The 22950-nt window shown below is 41.4% G+C and overlaps 1 protein-coding gene across 1 annotated transcript; it reads right to left on the bottom strand.

The window, feature by feature from the left end:
• Positions 1 to 12249: 12249 nt before the first annotated feature.
• Positions 12250 to 13864, bottom strand: LOC107384286 (C-X-C chemokine receptor type 4). The gene is made up of 4 exons (XM_015957453.3): positions 13756 to 13864; positions 13464 to 13672; positions 13096 to 13379; positions 12250 to 13015 (listed from the first exon to the last, which is right to left on the bottom strand). The coding sequence occupies exons 1-4, from the start codon at positions 13768 to 13770 to the stop codon at positions 12420 to 12422; spliced, it is 1104 nt and encodes a 367-aa protein (XP_015812939.1). The 5' UTR covers positions 13771 to 13864; the 3' UTR covers positions 12250 to 12419.
• Positions 13865 to 22950: the final 9086 nt, after the last annotated feature.

Here is a 22950-nt window from a genome sequence, read left to right as displayed (position 1 = left end):
CATGCATGTGTTTGCATGCAATTGCTCGAATTATTAACATAACATTTTTAAAATACATTAACAATAAAGAGGAAGATAAAAGCTGAACTGTGTGTTCAACGGAACACAACAACTGAATATGGAACACATGCAAATTTCCCAGTGACTGCAATAAAACCTTAAGGTTTAGATGTGGTTTGCATCAGTGAAGCCTGAGCCATCTCCCTGTTCTTAGGCTTCAGAATCTGTAAAAATGCATCATTAGAAAGGTGAAACCCACTACAAAGCAAAGAAATGCAAAATAAAGTCTAGCAGCCAATTGAGAATTGAAAAAGCGTGATGTCAAATAAAAATTATACAAACGCATAGAGTCCAATGCCCAGGACGCCATACAGGAATGAGAATGCAGTCCAGATCTGGTGCCTGTGACTAAACATGAAAAGCCAAAACCAATGTGTCATGATAAACCTGCCATAGAAAGCTCATTTTAATTAATACGTCCTAGAATATTTACTGAGAGATGAAGTGTTGGATCAATGAAAGATGTGGAAACCAGGTGCAGACTACATGACTGTTTCCTGCAAAAACCTTAACACCCTGAAGAGAGACAGAAAACCATCAAAAGTAAAACTTACAGGACTTATTTTATGCTCTGTTAGAAACAGGTGACTAGCCTCACAGTACATATTATTATTTCATGAATATGAGTTCTAGCAATTATTTATTTATTTATTTAGCTTATGTTTTTCAGGAGGATAAACTGCTTGAGATGTAACGTCTCGTTTTCGAGCAGGTCCTCCTACAGCACAACCGATAACAAATAAGGTGGCAGAGTTAGAAAGTTATAACAGATTTAAAAAAGAAAAAAGAAGGAAAGTAAATAAATAATAACAGTAAAAATAACGATATGTATAAATATATATATATATACACACACGTAAATATATGCGTACACACGCACAAACAAATACACATATGCATGGATACATAGATACCCACACATGTACATACGTATGTAAATACCTATACAATTAAATTAAATAAAACTGCTGTGAGGCACTCAAAAAGAAATAAGGGCAAAATATTACATCGTATTTAAACCTAAAGTGGAGTAATATCCCAGTTGAATACAAAGACTGGCAACAAAAAACAGCATTTTAGCCAGTGAATGCACAAAATCATTATAACAAAGATTAAACAAAGCAACTACAGCTCGGCTTTACATAAGCATAAACAGTGCGGGAAAATTGGCGAATTGAAGAGATAAATCTTAATTCAGTGGGTAATTTATTCCAGTCCTGAGGAGCTTTGACACAAAAGGCGAGTAGCTACTAGCTGTGTCATCTAACTCAAGTGAGATAATAAAACTAATACCTAAACTTTTAACTTATCAACCTTGTCATTGGACAGTTTTTCAATTACTTTCATACAAGAATTCATCATCTGTAAATATAGTGAAACATCAGAAAGTCACACATACAAACACAAGTTTAAAGTATCTGAAAACTTACCAGCCCGTTCATCTCCTCTGACAGTCCAAGAGTTATCACATCACCTCGAGTCAGGGTCTGGTTTTCAACAGAAGCAAGATATTCCCCAGGGTCTCTTGTGGTGTCCAAAACCTGTGCAAGCTAAGGCAGATAAAAATGTATATTATATATATATATAAATTATTTATATGCATGCTTACAAAAATCACACATTTCTTTGTAATACACATCTATAGGGATTTTGAGTAGTTGATTTTATTTTATTTTCGCAAATGTTCTCAAATATTTGATATTCACACACTCACTGGCTACTTTTTTGCTCGGCACTGAATTACTTGCACAAGATTATATTTAGTATTTTGAATTGGTTAAGAGATCAAATTTACAAAGGTTTTAGGGAAATTTATATTTTTGGACCTATTTTTGGATTGTGTAATACAAACAAAATAATAAAACACGTGACCATGTCATTTCAAACACATACAAATGGTAAATGGCCTGTATTTGATATAGCGCCTTCTAGAGTCCTGGAACCCCCCAAGGCGCTTTACAACACAATCAGTCATTCACCCATTCACACACACATTCACACACTGATGGTGATGAGCTACGATGTAGCCACAGCTGCCCTGGGGCGCACTGACAGAGGCGAGGCTGCCGAGCACTGGCGCCACCGGTCCCTCCGACCACCACCAGCAGGCAACGTGGGTTAAGTGTCTTGCCCAAGGACACAACGACAGCGACAGACTGAGCAGGACTCGAACCAGCAACCTTCCGATTACGGGGCGAGCACTTAACTCCTGTGCCACCGTCGCCCCGTCAATACAAAAGATTGGTAAACAACTGGATCAAAGTAGAGACAGATTTACCACATTTGTTTCTGCTGCACTAAGGTCTTGACCCCAGCAGGATTTACTTGCTTCGATGGTTGCCAGGCTTCTCAAAGGTCCCACACCAGTCACTTGGGTGGACTGCGGAGGACATGGCTGAGCTAGCTTGACAGTAGGTTCCAAACCTCTTGCTTCCTTTTCTGACGGCCTTTATTGAGAGCAAGAATCAAAACAGATGGCCCTTTAACTTCTGCCACAGCAATAACAACACAACCACACACACAACAAATGAGTTTTACCCATCACAATGAATCCGTTTTGGTCTAAAACCAATGCTGGTTGAGGACCGATGACTTTCTGAATGTCTTCCTTTGCTCTTGTGTTCTTCCTGACATTGTAGTGGTGCGGGATGTTTCTTTGCAGAAATATATGTGAAGATGGGGTGAGCATGTTTAGAAAATAGTTATTTTTTCTCATTCCTGCAAAGACTGCCAAGACTTCTCCAGACATCTACCGAATGACAAATTAACCAAAATGTAAAAACCCAGTTTTTTTTGAGCTGATCAAAACCACATTATTTTTAAAATCTGACAAAAGGTCATTTACTTTAAAATGGTACATAACCATGACTTTGGTGGACCAGGATGGGAATACAGTCTCCAGTTAGATTGAAACCTAATGATCATCAATTAGCCCAATTGAAGGCTGACGTAATATACGTCTGTGATTAATCCCACTGTAACTAGGGTTCCATAGAAGCATCTGTCATGAGCACATGGACATTGTTTGGATTTTAGATGTGGGGGACTGGACACAACTGGCACGAGGACCGGGGGGGATGTCTGGATGAGGAACAAGGCTCTGTCTACCTCCAATCTCATTTATCTAGCATCGATTAACAGGGCTGCCTATGGATGTGTGTGAGGAAATCCCCAATGTTCAAAACTGGCTTTAAGGCCCCCCCCCCCCCACACACACACACACACACACAAACTACATCCATGCATGGGCACAACAGGAAGCTGTAGATTGGTGTTTTATGGGTTACTGAGCGTCTGATGGGAGATAAAGAGGAATGGCTGATACTCACATGCTGGACCAACACTAGAAAATCCAGATCCTTTATGTGTGCTGTGAAACACTTGTTTCTCACCAGCCGATAAATAGCAGAAAGACTTAGTCATTTAGATTGCTGGTGGATTAACATCAGAGCCAACGACACAAGAAATACAATAGTAAAAGAAACTGAGCTGAACCTGGAGACGTGAATCCGTTTTGGACAGAAGGTCAACATCATAAACAAATGCAGCCACTAGGTGGCAGTGTATAATCATAACTCACACCACTCTATAATAATAATAAACAGTGATTTCCTTTTGATGGTGTAAATACTCATCAACCTGTTTAAGTTTTGAACCTTCTGTTATGTTGTTGATTATTGATATGACTGAGACATTTATAAAGTAAAAGCATAAATAAACACTAAAAATGAGTTGTAGGTTAAACTGTAATGTATTTTTATTGGCCCTCTCCCTGGGGCTGCCACCTTATCGTGGTGGAAGAGTTTGAGTGTCTCAGTGATCCTAGGAGCTACGTTGTCTGAGGCTTTCTGCCTCTGGTAGGGTCACCCATGGCAAACAGGTCCTAGGTGAGGGATCAGACAGAAGAGCAGCCCGAAGACCTCTTATGATGAATTATATAAATGGTAACCATGTTCCCTCGCCCAGACGTGGGTCACCGGGGACCCCTCTGGAGCCAGGCCTGGAGGTGGGGCACGTTGGCGAGCGCCTGGTGGCCGGGCTTTCACCCATGGAGCCCGGCCGGGCACAGCCCGAAGAGGAAATGTGGGTCCCCCTTCCCATGGGAATCTACTGAGATCCTCGGCCACAGAAGCTGGCTCTTGGCACATGGAATGTCACCTTTCTGGTGGGGAAGGAGCCTGAGTTGGTGTGTGAGGTTGAGAGGTTCTGACTAGATATAGTCGGACTCACCTCAACGCATGGCTGTTTAGCCATTTGAAGGGCTACCAGGTCGATACACAAAGTTTGGTTATGGACAGAACGCCAACCTTTGAACTAGAATAGATTTCAACTAAACTTCATGTGTAATAAGCAAGAAGAGGGTTGCAGGTTTGAGTCCTGCTCTGTCTGTCACAGTTGTGCCCTTGTGCAAGACACTTCACCGAGGTGGGCAGAAGGACCAATTGTGCCAGTGCACTGGCTAAAATGTTTTAAATAAAACTGCATACAGTACACACAGCCACTATTTTATATATATATATATATATATATATATATATATATATATATATATATATATATATATATATATATATAAATAACTTTTAAACCACTCCTGCCTTGTGTCATCTGGGGTTTTCTGCATCTTTGGGCCTAACCTCCTCCTAACCTGCAACGTGACAATATTATTATGTTATGATCAGTAATTTTAGATTTAACAAGTGAATCACTATCTGCTGACAGCTCACACACTCAGACACGTAACGATGACAAGGTTAAGCTAATACCCTGACCAAGCACAATGCGGCTCTAAAATAGCTCTCAACCCGGAAGTACCAAAAATTGCAGTTCCACCCTCATCCACTGGGGGGCTGGTGTCAGAAGCGAGCAAATCCTCATTGACTCCCATGTTAAAAAATACCAATTTCACAGCAGATATAAACATGTTTACAGCCTGGTACCAAAACATGTTTTTGGTTTAAATGATCTAGTTTACACTCATGACAACTCTGAGGGGGACAAATTTTTTTCTCACTCTTCTGTTTAAGTGTATTAAAAGCCTAAAATTCTGTATAATTAATGAGCATCAGACCCACGTGACCACAGAGCTAGCTCCGTGGAAAGGCCTCAGTAGAGCCTCGGTCTGGCTTGGAAACTGCTCCGGGATTTTGAGTCTCTGTGTTTGTGTATTCTGACTTGCTGTGGCATTAATTGCACTAACAAAGCGTCCAAGGAGTCTCCACTTCATTTTTTTCGGTAAGTAAAATTATATTTATGTATTTTAGGTCACTGCCGAGCTGAGCTTAGATTTTAACATGTACTGTTTAACCATGAAATTTAAATGTAATAGGGTAAAACCCAGTGCATTTAACATAATGCTGCACTTTAGAAAATGGGTTGAAATATAACATGTGGGTGGAGCTGGGTTCCGACAATCGGCTTGTGGAGCTCTCAGGAGACCGATGTTTTCCACCCGTTTCTCCCCTCTCCGCAGCCCGGTGCATCTCTGTCTGATCGCGGCTTTTGTCTGCTGCGCGGCTGCCGGCTTCATAAGTCTGTGGTCTCTGAGACCTCTGTGTTCCACCCAGTTTTACCCAGCGGTCAGCCCGGTGCATCTCTGACTCAGAAGCTCTGGTGTTGTGCACAGTTAACTCCGGTTGTAGCTAGGTTGCTACCTCTGTTAGCTTAGCTCCCACCTCCACGTTAGCTTTGGGTTAGCTTTAGCTTGTAGCTAGTTTGACTGGGTGTCGTCAGTTTATCCCAGCCTTACAGCCCCACCCTCAGCTCCTCCTCTCTTCCCTTTTATGGAATTGTCTGGGCTTGACGGAACCTGTGACACTGTCAAAATGGCGGTGGTGGCCACCTCCCATTTTAGTACAAAAACGTGTTATTGGATCTATGGAAACCCATTGTCCATATATGTATGTCGATTATCCTGACACCTTGCTTTCTGTTCCACCAATCAGAACTCCTGTATCTGACTCGAGGCATGTTTCTGAAGTTTGCTGGTAAAAACCCTTCTACATGTCAAATTCTGATTTGTTAGTAAATCAAAATATGGTGATCATTAAAACAGAGCTCACTTCACCGTGAGTCAGTTCTAGTTCTTGTGAGTTCTTGAGAAGCTTCGGACCGGCCATCCGAAGCAAAACCTCTTTAACCCAGAGCACCTTTTGACAAGCTGTCAAAAACCTGTTGTATACTACAGCTGACTGCAAACGGTTCCTTCAGAATGAAGCTGAACCAACTTCAACTCCTTAAGAGTTATTCCTAAGACGCAAACAACTGTCGTGACCCAAAGACATCCCGAGACCAGTCTAGTCGGCGCTGCGGCTTCTTCCACGGACTTCGGTACCTCTGGGGTCCTCGGACCTCAACACATTTCGGATCTACCACGGGGTCTTCGAGCGGGTATGTAGACTCGACAGATTGTGTCTAATGTGTTTTTGATAAGAACCAACTTTGTTAGTTTAATGCAGACCAAAATCACTCCCACTCAGAACTCAGTTTCATCAGATACGAGGGTTCTGAGAGCATCACATTCACACATCATCACACCTCACATTCCATCCACTTAAGACCCATTCATCACATAAAGTGTTCCCTAGCTGTCATGTTATTAATTGTTTAGAAAATAAATTCTTACTTTTTATGAACTTGACTCTGTCTGAATTGATACGAAGTGTGTTTGATCACTGAAAAGGTAAAGAATCCTAATTCTTCTGATTAAACATTCAAAGACCAATCAGAGTGATACTCGATATTTATATAGAATATCACAGTTTATTGGTCATAAGTAAAGGTAATATATTAAGCTTAAAAGCAACAATATTTAACCCTCTGTCACGTTCAGAACCTGGAAGACCCGCGATGACACCAAACACAGTAAAAAGTGCAATAAAAAGTCTTTGTTAGATGTGGCGTTACCGAAGAGGGCGAGGCAGGAGACAGAGTCGGAGAGGAGGCATGAGTCAAAACCAGATCGGGACAAGCAGGTACAGGGAACAGGCTGGAGATGAGGTAAAAGTCAGGCGAGGGTCGTGGTGGCAGGCAGAGTTCAAGGCAGGGGACAGGCGTGAAAATGAGGTCCGGAGGCTGAAATCAGGCAAGGTGAAAGGCTGGAAAATTTACTGGCAAAGAGGGTTCAACAATCTGGCAATGGTTCGAGAGCAGGCTGGATAGCAGAGGGAGCAGGTGTGTGGGATGAGCTGATGACAGGAAAAGTTGACGAGGTGCAGGCTGAGGTTGCTGTGGAAACAGGTCATGGCAGCAGAGGCAGAGGAGGGTGAAAGACAGGGAGTCATGACAGCCTATATATATATATATGTGTGTGTGTGTGTGTGTGTGTGTGTGTGTGTCCATTGCCAGTCAGTAGATAAGAGGTAGAAGAAACTCTGGACAGTTCGCCAGTCCATCACAGGGACACAAAGAAGAACAACCTATTCCACACTAATTCAAACCTGGGACAATTCAGGGCCACCAATCAACCTAACATGCATGTTTTTGGTCTGTGGGCGGTAACTGGTGGTCCCAGAGAAAACCCACATGTGCATGGGGAACACATGCTAACTGCGCAGAAAGAGTGCAGGTGAGATTCAAACCGGTTGACTTCTCGATGCACAGCAACAGTGCTACCACCATGCAGCCTCAGCCTATAATCACAAGGGTGTAAATCACAAGATACACATTCTGTTCTTTATAAATTTGAAAGTTATTTGATTGAAAGAATGAAAAAAACATGCTATTGATGCAGATTAGTCATACATGAAAAAGGATATTTGTCGCTGACCTTTAAGTCCAAAATTAGACAGAAACAGTGAGAAAACCCAAGAAGAGCCTTTAGAAAATAAAATGTGATCAGTTCCATCACCCTGTGATCTCTCTTCCTTTGCTCTCATTCTCATGCCTACACCTGCTGAGGTCAACGCAAACACTCCTGGCAGTTTATTGGTTTCACCTGTCACATTGTATGAAGCAGCCAGGAACAAAGCAGGAAGTTGTTGCTGGTCATTTGGATGCAGCCCAGTCTTTCCCTCTTCATTTCATCTTTTGTCTTGACCTCTGGTTTTCCCACAATTGTTCAGCTGCAGGAAACTCAGCCCGTCCGAATCTGAGGGAACCCGACCATCTGTAAGGAGCACGCACAAAAACCCACACACCACAAAATCTGCCATAACGGCTCCAACTGTCTTTGAATAGATGTAGAATTATTTACATTCAAAGATACTTACAGTATTTAGTCAAATGTTGAACAATCTTCAATCGCCATTTGATTTAAATAAATCTCTGCATTGATTGGAGTCACTATCATTACATCATTACTACAAACCAGGGTGGTTCACACCTGGTTTGAACCAATGAGTGATTAACAGGATTCTGGAGAACCTGTGGACATGCTGTAGAGGTGCATTCAGCTATTGATCAGGTGTGTTGGGACAGGGAAACAATTAAAACATGCAGTACAGTGGCCCTCCAGGACCAGGCTTGACTAGCTATGCTTTCAACAAAGGTCTTCAGTAAGTGCTAAGCCTGTTTGAGAGTCTTTTAAAGGAACCAGTACATCTCATTGACACCAATCATTTGCAATGGTTTATATTATATTTAAATCATAGTTTCTGACTGGTTTGTGTTTGTTAACAAAATATGCATTCTAAATTCACCAATTAGTTATGGTGTTCCACAGGATCCTGAGTTTGGTCCCATTCTGTTCTCTTTTTACTTCGTTTTACTAATTTTGTGTATTTTTGTTAGAAAGATGCACAATAATTACCCCTGATGACACCCAGCCCTACGTATTCATGAAGTGCATCAAGTCTGAGTCTGGATTCAACTTCCTGTTTGAATGTGGGACACAGAAACACTTCTTGCTTTGAAAACACACCTATTGAGAATCACTTAAGTTTAGTATTTATTTATTTAGTTAGTTTTTAGTTGATTGCATATGTATTTGTAATATGTTCAAGTTTTTATGTGGATCAAATCTTAATTTAAAATACCCATTTTGTTTATTTCCTCAGCTATTTGACTTTACCTGAGGCGAGTCTTATTTTAATAAATATGAGTTGGACTGATTTTAGACCCAGAAGCAGGAACGCATCAAACAGGACAGGTGGTGATGTTCATTCATATCCATAATCAGCTTCTGCAGAAAAATAAAACAGCTTTGACAAAGTCTCATTTGTGGTGACAGGTGAAAAACAAAACAATGGGTCCAAACTGTGTGTGAGCCAGGATATGATCAAGAAGAGGGAACAAGGATCTGTTTCCTGGTTTGTTAGCATTCCGGCTGTGACACATTGTTAAACGTTTGGTGGCACAACAGCTGACACCAAACTGACCCATGAGAAAGGTTTAAACACACCAGGCAAATCAAACAACTTACTGGCTCAAGACAGTTTCATAATCATTAACTTCATCATTTGTTGGATTCGTTATCACTGGTTGGGCCATTAAAAGGAAACCGAAATATTTAATGCCACATTTCATACACAGAAACAACTCAATGTGCTTGAAACAAGAAGTCTTCTTAAACAATACATTTAAGAAGCTGGAGGTGGGAAGAGCTCCAGGTCAAACCTGCAAATGAAATCCTCCTAGCGGTCACAAGCATTCAAAACAAAACAAACGCTCGGGACATAAACAGCCTTGCTTCATAAGTGTTTAGTAATTTCATAATTAGTCAGAAAGCTTAAGCACAATCTAAACCCAAATAAACCCAGACATTCTTGTTGGGCCCTCCCGTATCCGTTCTGGCCTTGCAGCCTCAGTATAACAGTCTTTAGATGCTGAATGCTTTCGCTCAGGTTTTAACGCTCTCAAACACTTCCTCAGAAAATATAAACCTCTGCCAGTCTGATGGACATTTAAAATAGTTGTACAATCCTGCAAGCTTATATTCAATAGCGGCGTAAACGAACTAACTGTCCTAACCCCCAATTCTGGTGGGGTTAGGGTTAGTCTGACCATGTTTCTCTCTAATGACAACATCACAATGAGTTTTCTTTTACGACATTCCTAGCTCTTGAACTTGGACGCTAATATAATCCCTCAGCAAGCAACAGAAGATCTTGCACATTCATAATACAACACACATAAATGAATTTCATATATTTTCATGAGCACCTTCCTTCATATAATTTGCACCTTTTATACTTGTGCTTTATTTAGTCTTAATGTGTTTTTACCTGTTTTTGTGACTCTTTTACCATTTACATATTTCCTAATCTGCCTCAGGATATGTTAATGTTTTTTGTTCTTTTAAATGTGTTTTTATCATGTTTTTCTGCTCGTTTAAGTTTTATTAATGTTCTAGATGAAAGGTGGCTTGGGTGGAAAAACCTCAGTTTTGTGACTATTCTGTTCTGTTCTTTTTAGTAGAATGGATGGCTCAGTTTGTTGGTCTACATCCTGCATGTCATCTCTGGGAGATTGTGGCTCTTTAGTAGTTGTGAAGATGCTGTTGGGACTTGTTTGTGATGATGAAGTTGGCATACTTAAGAGAGATCATCAGAAAAAAATGAGCCCCAACATGGACTCTCACTTTACAGAGATAAAATGTCTTTATTTAGCTTTTTCCCATGTTTCTTTGTTTTTGTCACCTTCACCTTCCAGACACTCACCCTCTGAAATGAACCCAATCACAGTTATGCAATTATCCAATTTAATAATTAGAGTGGGCTAAGTGCACAGCCCTGGGGAGCTCCAATGCTGAGGGATTACATTCAGCACCACATTCATATTAAGGAATTCTGTGGAACACTTAGTCACACAGTTGACATTTTTCTCACTGATTTCATTATTTAAACCAATAACTGACAAACAAATGTAGAATTTGCTTATGATGAGAGTATAAACTAACGTGACTTTAGCAGCTAGTCCTGTGCACAAAAGCACAATCAGAGTTAGAAATTGTATATAGTTTCACTATATAAATGGATACAGGCAGAGTACGCACATTTTTTACATTATACAAATTCTCTTTTTTTCTAAAACCAATTTAGATTAAATGAAATATTATATTAAACAAATAACTGAGTCTAAAACGTATGAAGAAAATTCAGCACCAACAGTAAAGTATTTTTTATTTCTTTGATTAAACTAACAGCAGGTTGCTGTATTAGTTGTAAAGCTGGACGGGTGTGTGAAGACCTGTGTGGTTGTCTAATTGTTTAAGTTGCTTGTTTTTCCTAAAATGAGCTGCAGGAAGTCTTTCCTGTTTTGAATGCACTGTGAATAGAAGCGAATTGTGTTTGTGAGTTTTCTTTGCCAGAGTGTTTGTGAAGGTATTTAGGAGGGATGGGGGGCTGGTAGGATGGCTAAAGCACCAGGTAAGTGGGTTTTCCATGCATCTCTATACGAGCCACTTCAGATGACTGATTATTTATGACTTGAGTTCAACAAGAACTCAAGGCGTGTGTGTGAGAACACACACACACACACACCTCTAGTCTTCATCATCTCTTATGTTTGCTTCAGGAAACAGGACACAGTAAACTTCCAGCTTCTGTTCCTTTTACTTCCACGTGGAAGTAAGAATATGGGAAGAACTTTTGTGAACATGTGAGCCCTGAGGTACTGAAAAGAAAGAAAGAAAAATCAAAACAAACCTTTCGAACCAGCTCAGGCTTCATCCTGTCTCACGGAAAATAAGCAAACTGTTTATGTCATTAGAATAAGCCTGACCTGTATTACCCTAAACACACACACACACGCACACACACACACACACACTAAGATACACCTGGCTCTCACATGCTATTTTCATTTTCACATGAAATCTGCTGTGTTCATGCTCTGGATCAGCAAACACACAGCTGGGTGTAAATTAGGAAAAATCAAGCTGATGATCAGATTAATCATCTATTTGGAAGTTTTTAGATCTCCAGCTATAAATCATCAGTTGCGTCACAAACAAAAGAAAATCCAGCGATGGTTTTTCTAAAGAGTAATTATGGGTTAATGACAGCTGAGGAGAAGCACATTGGAATGAAGCTTGTTGTTGTTCTTTCTATTCCACATTATCCAGTTATTTTTCTCAGTTTCACCCTCTATAAGTAAAACTACAACATGTTTGTCACACATTTCGTTACCAACATGGTCCTAATCTGCACATTTAGGAGCTGTAGTAATATTTATCAGAGCCAGAGAGCGCTGAATTAGCTCTGGATGACTGAATAAGAGAGGCCAAGAATGCAAGAAACTACAAACGTGTGTTTTTATTTTTTTTATTACAAACACGTACAACAGTATATGAACACAGCAGCATTTCTACTATTTACAAGGGAAACCCTGCAGGAGGAGTCATGGGCCAGCAGACTGCTCCTCATACTTTCAGTTAATGTTATTATTTACATAATATACAGCAAACCAACAAGAAGACACTAACTGGAGTGCAAACTGGAGGACTCGGACTCGGTGGTCGTGGAAGCCCCATGGCGTCTCCGGGGTAAAATCTTCAAACTGGAGGCCCGACTCAGAGTCAGAGCTCTGCGAGCTGAACTCTTGAATCCGGCCCCCAGGAAGGCGTACAGCAGCGGGTTCAGACAGCAGTGTGCAAAGGCCATGGGCTCAGCCACCGATAGCCACATGCCTAAAGCGGCCTCCAGCCTGCAGCTGGACGGCAGGACCTCCAGTCGCAAAAGAGCATCCACAAAGATGCCCACGCCATATGGGAGCCAGCACAAGAAGAAGCAGAGCACCAAAGCGATGGTGGTCCTGACTGCTCGCCGCTTCTGCCTCTGCCCTCCCAATGGGCCTCGGGTCAGTCTAGTGACAATGACGCAGTAACACACCAGGAGGACCAGGCCAGGGATCACCAAACCCACTAGAACCAGCTGAAGGTGGAAGACTGCAGCCCAGATAGGACCATTTGCTTCTGGGTATAAGCGCTGGCACAAAGTAGAACCTTCTGCTCTTTCCTGAGTTCTGGCAAAGATCAGATCTGGTACTGCAAGAAGACCAGCAGGTAACCATGCACCTGTAGAGCGTGGAAGGAGAATCAGGTAAGAGATGGATCAAAAGAAGAGAGGAGAAGAGAAGGGGTTTGATTCTGCTCACCTATGTACACCAGCCTGTGTGCCAGCAGCTGCCTCAGTCCTCCTGTGTTTGTATCTGTGGCCCGGACCACTGCCAGGTACCGATCCAGACTAATGAATGCCAAGATGAGCACACTGCCATACAGGTTCACAGTATAGATCACGTGCACACCGACACAGGTAGCTGATCCAAAACGCCAGTCAGCCAAAGCTGCATCCACAGCCCAGAACGGCAGCGAGAGAACAAAGAGGAGGTCAGCCGCGGAGAGATGGAGGCGATACCAGTCTGTCAGGCTGCACTTGGACCTGGAACCAAACACAGAACTGGGTCAGGATCTCATCTTAAAAGGTGCTGAATGTCCAGCAGCTCAACATCAAACCTTTTCTTACCTGCGCTGACAACCCAGAACTATGACGACCAACCCGTTTCCTGTGATGCCCAGTATGAAGATGAGGGCGTAGACCACGGGCAAGAAGACCTGCTGAAGCTCATCTGTCATTAGATGTTCTACATCACAGGGCTCCTCCAGGTCCACACCCACCTCTCCAGAGCCAGAACCAGAACCTGTGTCATTGTAGTCAAAGTCCAAAAGGATGTGCTGGAGACAGATGATGAATGGCGATCAAGGGTTAGGGTAAAGCAATGACGAATTTGCAAGCTTCCACAAGACTTCCACCTTACCTCGTAGTATGACATGATGGACACAGTCCTCCACCTCCTGTCTCTGCACAATGAAGCTGAGACTTCAGTCAGTGGGTTTTATAGTTGTCCAAATGCTCCTCCTCCAAACAACCCAATGCATCTGCGTCTGCTGAAACGTTTTTCCTGTTTTCGAGGTGTCAGGTGCTGATAGTGGATCTATCACAGGATGCTGCACGCTACATGAATTGTTTTAGCCCCTGAGACCTCTGGTGTGTATTTACAGATTCTATTGGCAATAGGAAGGAGCGCCAGTGGGAATCAGACAATGTGTGTGTGTGTGTGTGTGTGTGTGTGTGTCCAAACTTCTTGCTCGGTTAAATCAGGACAAGCAATTTGGAGTTTCAGCTTTTACACGATGCATGAACACATGAACATGCGCGGCAGAGAGAGAGGGAGAAGGAACAGAGTGCTAGATGTTGTAAATGAATGTGCGATCAGTATCAGCTTTCCTCCTCAGTTCTGGTAAACTCCAGGCTGCAGAACTCCTTCTGATCTCCGTCACTCAAGCGTTATGTTGTGGTATCCAAGTGACTTCTGTCTGAGAGAAAATTAAAAAGCTGCTTCGGCTTTATGGCACGAAGGAAGACTGTGAGTACTCCTAAAGTTTCGAAGGTCGTTCAGATAGTGAAACGGACCATTTCTGAAGTGACACTGTTCATAATATTCAGATTCAGACTTGTGAATATTGGCTTTTCCCATCAAGCTTTGAGTGATTTGTTAAACTGGCATCACAAGTCTATTGATTAACAGAGAAGTACCACAGGGCTCTTTTATTGTAACCTTTGTTTACAGTTTATGTTAATTACTTGAGAATGGATGTAATTAAACCCCAAAAGTGTCCCATAACACTGGGCAGAATGTGGGATGGAGCAGGGAGGAGGCGATTTGCTATAGGTTATGCACAATTGTTTTTCCTCCACTTTTTCTACAAAGATTGGATCAAACTTCTTCACCACGCTGCTGAGTCGGGTTGTCAGACATGAGTGTTACCACAGGTGCATATTTGCTACAAAACTCACGTGTCTGCAACTTTTTGCGTAATTTAGAGGGGTGAGTCGTACCAGCGTAATTAGATTAGTCGGTTCTGCTGTTGAAACCCGTTGTTCCACCGCTCCACAGCGCGCAAGCGGCAAATACGGCGCGCGAGCTCACTACAGCCCCCCAAGTTAGCCCCTTATTCAATATGTTTTTCACATGCCAGCAAAAAGAAAAAAAAGTAATTCTCTTAAATGAAAAGTCTCAGCTATTAACTTGCATGCTTTGGAACAGAAAAAGTGCATAAAAACTACAATAATTCAAGCTCCACTCTGATGCTCACCTGTTCCAGGCAGATGCCTGCATCAGAAGGTTAGGCTCTAAATTGAGCTTTATCAGAGAGGACAGTTGCTCACATTAATATATGTGCTGGTGCACATGGAGAGCATTTCAGCAGCTCGGGCTGTGTCAAAGAGGAAAGATACAAGCTGCAACAGCTCTGACCTGAGCGTGTCAATACGCTGGAGTCAGCCCCGCCTGGAAGTTGTTCGCTTCCCTTGTCAGCCGCGAAAGGACTACTAAGCAGTTGGGGTCTCAGTTTCTGGGTTTCAGAGTCGGCAAGTCGCTGAGTAAACTCGGAGCTGAGTAAGAGCACTGTTTTCAGTTTGTTTGAGACTGCGGAGGGTAACTAGCCTGGCAAGCCAGACTAAATAAATGTATTATTTGGTCTGGCAACGCTCCATTGATGGCTCTCGGTTGTGGGGCGGGTTCTACCGTTGTCTTTCAAATGATCTCCGCATTCCACTGGACAATGAATGTGACATACTCTTGTTTCACTCTGTTGCATCATCCCACCCACCAGGCATATAGAGTGACCTGATTGGCCCATAAAGCGGATAAAGCTCTGTGATTTGTTCACTAAGCAGATAGAGCACCATGATTGGCCCACCAGTATGGACCAATCACAGCTCTTTATGTGTTTGAAACCCCTCTAGAGAGCTGTGATTGGCTAGCCAGAGTCCGGGTAGGAGCTGCAGAGGTTCCAATGAAGCGTGCCTAGACCAAACTTTGCAAAGCAAGAATTTGGTCTAGTTCACTAGGCTAGAGGGTAACGCCAACGCGATACTACTATCACTGAAGCTAATGACTGTAAACAGAAAATAGGGGGCGCTTCGACTGGCGCGAAAACCGCACAGCACTGTGGGATTTGAAGTCTTCGCGGCAGATTGGACCGGCGGGCCCGTTTTAATACATTTTTTAAATTTAATCTCGCGGGCCAAATAAAAATAGAATGCGAGCTAAATTTGGCTTGAGGGCATGCGTTGGGCACCTGTGATCTAGCCCTACTCTCAACAGTCTGCCGATTTAAACAGGAAAACACCACACATTGTTCAAGATGGCTGCATCTTTTTTTTTTTTTTTGCCTCAGAGCAGCTAGTCTATTCCCCATTTGATAAGGAGGTGGTGCACACAAAAAAAACAACTGTTGGAGTAGTTAACTGCTTTACTAACTAACTTACAATACTAACGCAGCTTTCTGTTACCACACAAGCAGCATAATATACAGTCCCGAGTTTCATTTACCTACAAGGAATTGTGTTAGCTACCGCTAAAAATCTAAAGTGGCTAAGTAGAAATCGGCGCCGCGATTCTGTACAGCTAACTTTAGTGAACAGTTCACAACAACATAATAATTTTTATAAATGTAATTACTGAATTTACCTTGACGGTTGATCTTCAACTCCGTGTCAGGGCGGGAAGGATGGTGACGTTTCTTCTGGATTTTACCGCCACCTACCGATGATGACGTTTGTGAGGAGGTGGGGGAGGGGTGGCTACACAAACTTTATTGAAACATGCACAAAACAAAACAAAGGCATAAACTTTTAAAGTGAGTGTAGGTTACAACCCTTTTATCTGTGTTTAGAAAGATATTATAGGAAGTAGTTTTAATTAGAACATACAACTCCATTGATATCGGTTCCTAGTATTGGTTAGCTTTTAACGAGTACAACTACAGTATCAGTATCAAAGTAATGAAGTATAGCCACACATTATTAATTCACATTATTACATTTCTTTGACTCTTCTTTAAAAAATGTAGTTACAAAAAACCACCCTCTATTAAAAGGGCCCTGTGAGCATTGTTACACAAAGCCAGGAGTTATTAAGATTAGGCATAAGATCTTCAAACAATAAAAAGGTTCTTCAAAGCACTAAAAGTAAGTATAAATGTGACAACCTCTCTTCAAAAAATTGAATCAGTTCTCAAAAGAACCTTAAACAGCAAGGAAAAGGTTCTTCAACTGAAAAAGGTTCTCCAGGGCACTCAGAGTGCTTTAGAGAACTTATGAAGAAACACTTTTATATAGAGTGCAGATGTGGAAAAATAATCGTGCATTTGCTGCGCCACGAATAATCTGAACTCCAGGACCTATAACCAAAAGGTAATTCAGACATTGAGGAATCTCTAGAACTGATTCTGTGATTGAATTTATTATGTCAAATTTAGGTTGTTTATGTTTTTATTTATTTTCAATATGTTGAGTTTTAAACTTTGTGTTGTGGCAATTTTAACCAAGTCTTTCATAAAAAAAAGAGGTTTGAACTTTGACGAGACTAACCTGGTAAAATAAAGGTTAAATAGATTTACATGAAAACAAATAAAAACTTGAAATTGCTGGTGGTATAATATATCACCTGAAGAGTGAGTGTTATGAAAGAAAACGGCATCATGATAAACCGTGTCTGAAATCCCTTTGATCTGCTGATTTTATTAATGGATTACGTGTGTGTGTGTGTGTGTGTGTGTGTGTGTGTGTGTGTGTGTGTGTGTGTGTGTGTGCGTGTGTGTGTGTGTGTGTGTGTGTGTGTGTGTGTGTGTGTGTGTGTGTGTGTGTGTGTGTGTGATGCAGACTCGAGTGTCTCAGCAGACACATTTCCTGGCTCTGCTTTGACTGTAACTCTCCATCCTCTCCCAATTCACTAATCCCAAAAGTAAACAGTAAACCAACTCCAAAAACAAACTTTTAAGAAAACTGTCACAGACATCCCCCCACAGCCCCTTATCTACCTCTCACTTTCCACACCCTTCCTCCACATTCAGCGTTATCAGCACTGGAATCTTAAAACATGGCACTGCTGCACAAACCTCCCCGGGTTGGGAAAAACATGAGGAATGATGTAAAAAAGTCCTCGTTTTAGAGGTTGTAAAAGGAGATTTTCCACACATGCTGAATGTTGGTTTGGATTTATTTGATCATTTGACATCTGGCTTTGTTGTGCAAACACACCAATGATCTCTGCCTTTGTGTTGACCAATGCATACCTTACCATGTGGTGGAAAAATAACCTAAACCTGTGCAGGGAGTGGCAGACCACTATCGTAGACCTGAGAGGTCTACTCATTCAGGGAAAAGAAAAGAGGCGGTGAAAACAAACTCCACTCATCTCTCAGACAGGCATTGGCTGCTACTTGACATAAATGAAGAGGCAGGACACACCTCCTTCTTTTTGAGCAGAGCCGTAAGAAACAGACAAAGTTTAGCTATATCCATCCTGAAAACAAAATTTATGGCCGCTGTGAAAGCCAAAGCTCTGAAAACTCAAATGGTCTTTACTACATATTTGTAAATTACTCAAGAAAAAATGTTCAGTGAACCCTAACTACAACCCACCACACTAACATGCCCCCCAAAAAGCATGTTGTATTCCTACAAAGGTGAGGTGTGTCACCTGTGGGACAACTAGCCACACAGGAGATCTGTGCCTACCAATGATGATGAAGGTGGGGTGTGGCTAGTTGTCACACAGGTTACAACAGGGGGCCATAAAGCTCCGGGAGTTGACGTCACTTCTCCCGGCATGCAACAGTTCAAATCGAACGGCGCCATCTTGACAGGCAGTAGCCCGCAACTAGGCTATTTGTTATTGTCAGAAAACTCAATCAAACGAGAAATATGGTAGATTCCTGTTGTGCCCCAGGATGCCAGAAGAGACGCGGACGACATAAGGAATGAGCCGTCTACAGGATTCCCCAAGATCCGGAACGCCGCAAACGTTGGATCATCGCTATAAAACGCGCTAGTGACCGAGCTAAAATGAAACTGTGGGATCCCGAGAGTAAAGGTTTTCGCTTATGCAGCGACCACTTCATATCAGGTACTTAAACCAACGTTTCCTCAACTGTATATGGTATTTATTTTAAATGCTTTTATTATGATTCTTAGTGGGCTTCCTAAACTTATTTTGGCGTGGCTTTTTCTGTCTTATTACTCATAGCAGCAAGTAAACATCGCGTAAAACGTTGCCTCGTGAGTTCTGCGTGCTGCCGTTTACGTGTTTTATGATCCCAGCAATTAACCGGCTAAGCTGTATTTAATTTTTAAGCAATGGTTGATCAATTGTCAGATCACACATAAAAAGCACTTTGGATTGCTATTATCTGTCTCACCGAGACAGATCTCAGACAGATCCTGAGACGCTCCGGCCTGAAATATTTATTTTCTTCACGGAAAAAAAATCTAACTAGTGATTTCTCTTGGCGTTCAGTTTATACATTCAAACAGCACAGCACTCTATTTAAACTTCTTACATGTAAATCCATGTTGTTTGTGTTTTTGTTTAATTAGGTTTATAAATTATAAATATCAGGGCATCTCATATCCGGTAAGAGGTCCGCTCCGACAGCTTCTGGCGTTTTTAAAAAGTATCCCTGGGGCATGGTGAGGGTCGGAGATGTTTAGTCTATTTAATTTCTGACTATATAAAACGATTTCTTCGGTTTTAAAGTGTGAAGTAAACTCCGACTGAGTAAAATCCAAGCCGACCCCGTTCCTTTTGTTTACCTTTGTTGCCTGCCAACATGGCATCTACTCTCTGAGAGTCACGTGACGTCCGGAGCTCTATAGTCCTTTTCCAACTACTAAGCGTGACTCAGAGGAGTGCAGTTCGCCTGTTAACACACACAGGTCGTAGAGAGCACATCACTCCAATTCTGGATTGACTGCACTGGCTTCCTGTAGCATACAGGACCCAGTTTAAACTCTTGTTCGTTTTTAAGTCTCTATGGTTCTGCCCCTTGTTTATATTAGGGTGACCATTCGTCCTGTTTTCCCCAGACATGTCCATTTTTCACTCTGTCCCCAGCGTCCGGGGGGTTTCCTGTATTGATGAAAATGTCTGGTTTTTCATCCAGAAGCAGGGATCGAATTATGGGAGCGGGGGGACCTTTGTCTGCCACTGACATTACTGACATGTTCTAATATTGTCAGACGAAAAACGAAATGGTCTCATCTGTTTCTTTTCTAAACCCAAAAATCTGTCAATGGATTCCCTGAAAGTTTCCATGGAGTTCAGGACGGACTTTTTTCATTGATCCTATCGTCTAATCTCACAGCTGAAACAACGCATTCTTAATAATCTGTGCACAGGAAGCTTTACCGATGCTGTAGTAAAACAAAAGGTAAAATCATTTCTAATTAATATAACGTTGTTGCAGCACTAAAGCAGCAGAAATATTTGATTTTGCAATAAATGTGCAAAATATTTACATATGAATTGTTTTGTTGGCAGAATCTGATATCAATTTTAGCTCTTAAACCTGAAAAAAATGGGACCCAACGTGGTTTGTGTGGCGTTGCCATAGAGTCACGTCATCGGTAGGCACAGATCCCCTGTCCTTTTTTTGACAATGGAAATATGGTCACCCTAATTTATGTGAGCTTTTAACAATCCTTGCCCCAGGATTTAAGATTTCTCAAACTTAATTCCTACTAATGCAGTTGTCAGTACATCTCTGTGGCCTTGTGATCTAGTACTCAGCATTTTCTGGTGGTCCCCAGAACTAAGCTGAAATCGTGTGGAGATCGGACTTTTTCTGTGGCAGGCCCCAGACTTCCTGCAAAAGTTAGGTCTGCTCAGACTCCGAGTCATTTTAAAACCTGTGGAAGACACATTTGTATGAGCTTGCTTTTAATTAGCGACAGATGAGGTATTTTCTACCTCTTTTAATTTTCTTTTAGTGTCATTTTACATTATATGTGATATTTTTTAGCATATGGCTTTTATCAAGAATTGCCCTGAGCATTTTATCTAGTCAATTTTTATTTAATTTTTCTATTTTAATGTAGTGTCATTGCTGAGATCTGTTTCTTATGCTGTGAAGCACTTTGTTCAGCAACAGCTGTTCTAAATTTGCTATATAAATAAAACTGACCTTGACCTTCGCTTTGAAAGCCTTTTTCTACAGTATGGTACGGTATTTTTCTCCAAACTTTCAGTCTCTGCTTCCTCGTGGCTCCAAGCAGGCGGACCCGGTTCAGAAACACGACTGTTGGCCACTGACTGGCCTTTCAACACACAAGTGCAAAATGGTAAATAATACGCAATGTGTAAAAGTGTTCCTACGCGTGAAATACGCACAGATCTGTGTGAGTACGGATGGTAAATGAGGGCCCTGGGACGACAAAGTAACATGAAGTTAAGGTTATTTTATGTCCTGTAGTGAGTGGCCAGCTGTGATCAGCAGCAGCAAGAAGAGATGATCAGACCTGCTGCCACAGCTTGGTGAAACATTAAAACATCTCTGCTGAACCAGGATGAATATCTGTCCTGTTTACAACCTAAAACTAGCTGCAGTGTGGTTTCACTTTGCTTTTCATGGAGTTGATGCAGATGTTTCAAAAAACAAATAAATAAATAAACAACAACTCTTGGGACATTTATTCTCTTTAAAGCAGGGGTCACCAACTCCAGTCCTCGAGTGCTACCATCCTGCTAATTTCCTGCGTTTCCTACTGTACCACACCTGAATGGAGGGATTTAATCCTCTCCTTAACTCTGCACAGGCCTGTTAATTACTCACTCATTCCAATCAGGTGTGTAGGAGCAAAGAAACAGCTAACATGTGCAGGATGGTTACCAGAGTTGGCGACCCCTGTTTTAAAGCACCCAAAGAAGAAAACTTTAATCTGAAATGGTGAATAGATTCATAGATACCTGGAGAAAAAAACTGCCTAATAAATGCTAACATTTAGCTATCATATACAGTTATAACAACAGCTACCTATTTAATTGTTAAGAATTTAACATTTCTCAAACTTAATTCCTACTAATGCAGTTGTTAATATATCTCTGTGGCTGGCTGGAAAATCGTGTTGTAATTATGATTTCTGATTATAATGCCCCGCCTATTAGAAACAGTGTGTGTGAACAGGAAGTTCAGAGGGGTCAGAACCTCTCAATGATTAAAAACATTGTTTTGTGGTTTTAATTTGTATTTATGCTCTGCTTTCACTGGTCAATACTATCACTATACCAGTCACTGGTGCAGAACCTTGTTTGTAGGAATATTTGTGAGAAAGCGCCATCTGCTGGGATTTTAGTTTTACTGAACTGATCCATCCTTTTTCTCAAATCCTACACAAATCTATAAATCTAAATTGACAAAACCCCAAACCTTTCTGTCTAAATCAAACTATCACTTCAAAATTCAATACCTGTCCTTGTGTTATCATTTTTTCTTCTTCCTTTCCTCTTAGTATGTGCCGCTGTAACGAGTGACTTTCCCCACCGTAGGAGCAATAAAGTGTATTCTATTCTAGTAAGTTAGTAAATTTTATTTATATAGCACTTATCACAGACATAGAATCACAAAGTGCTTCACATTGATCAAAATAAAATAAAACAAAGTCATAAAATCATAATGATCGCAAAACAGAATTAGATTAACATCAGAAAAAATTATGTCATAAAATCATATTAAAGAGCAACCCACCCCCTACCAGAGTCTTACTCAACTCCCACTTCATGTTTGAAAAATGCAACAAATGCCTGGCAGACTGAGAGAGCGGAGCAGCTATCAAATACACACACACACACACACACAGGCTCACAACGACATTGTGACATCATATGGTACCAGCTAATGTCATAGGATACCTTGTAGCCAATAGCGATGGCAGATTTTAATTCAAATGCAGTGCGGAGTTTTTACCTGACGACGATGCAACACTGACAGTTTTAGGCAGAATATTTAAATTTTAACGAAGATGCACTAAAGTGCCAAATCATTGACTACACATGTCTACAACACGATTAGACACTCATTTGTCTATTTTATCAGCGAAAAAATGTTCATTTGGGGGTGACTTGCTCTTTAACATCAGAAGTCATAAAATTATAAAATTTCATAAACAT

Source organism: Nothobranchius furzeri, chromosome 11, assembly GCF_043380555.1.
Source record: "Nothobranchius furzeri strain GRZ-AD chromosome 11, NfurGRZ-RIMD1, whole genome shotgun sequence".
Taxonomy (NCBI): Eukaryota; Metazoa; Chordata; class Actinopteri; order Cyprinodontiformes; family Nothobranchiidae; genus Nothobranchius; species Nothobranchius furzeri.
This window is presented reverse-complemented; position numbering and strand designations above follow the sequence as displayed.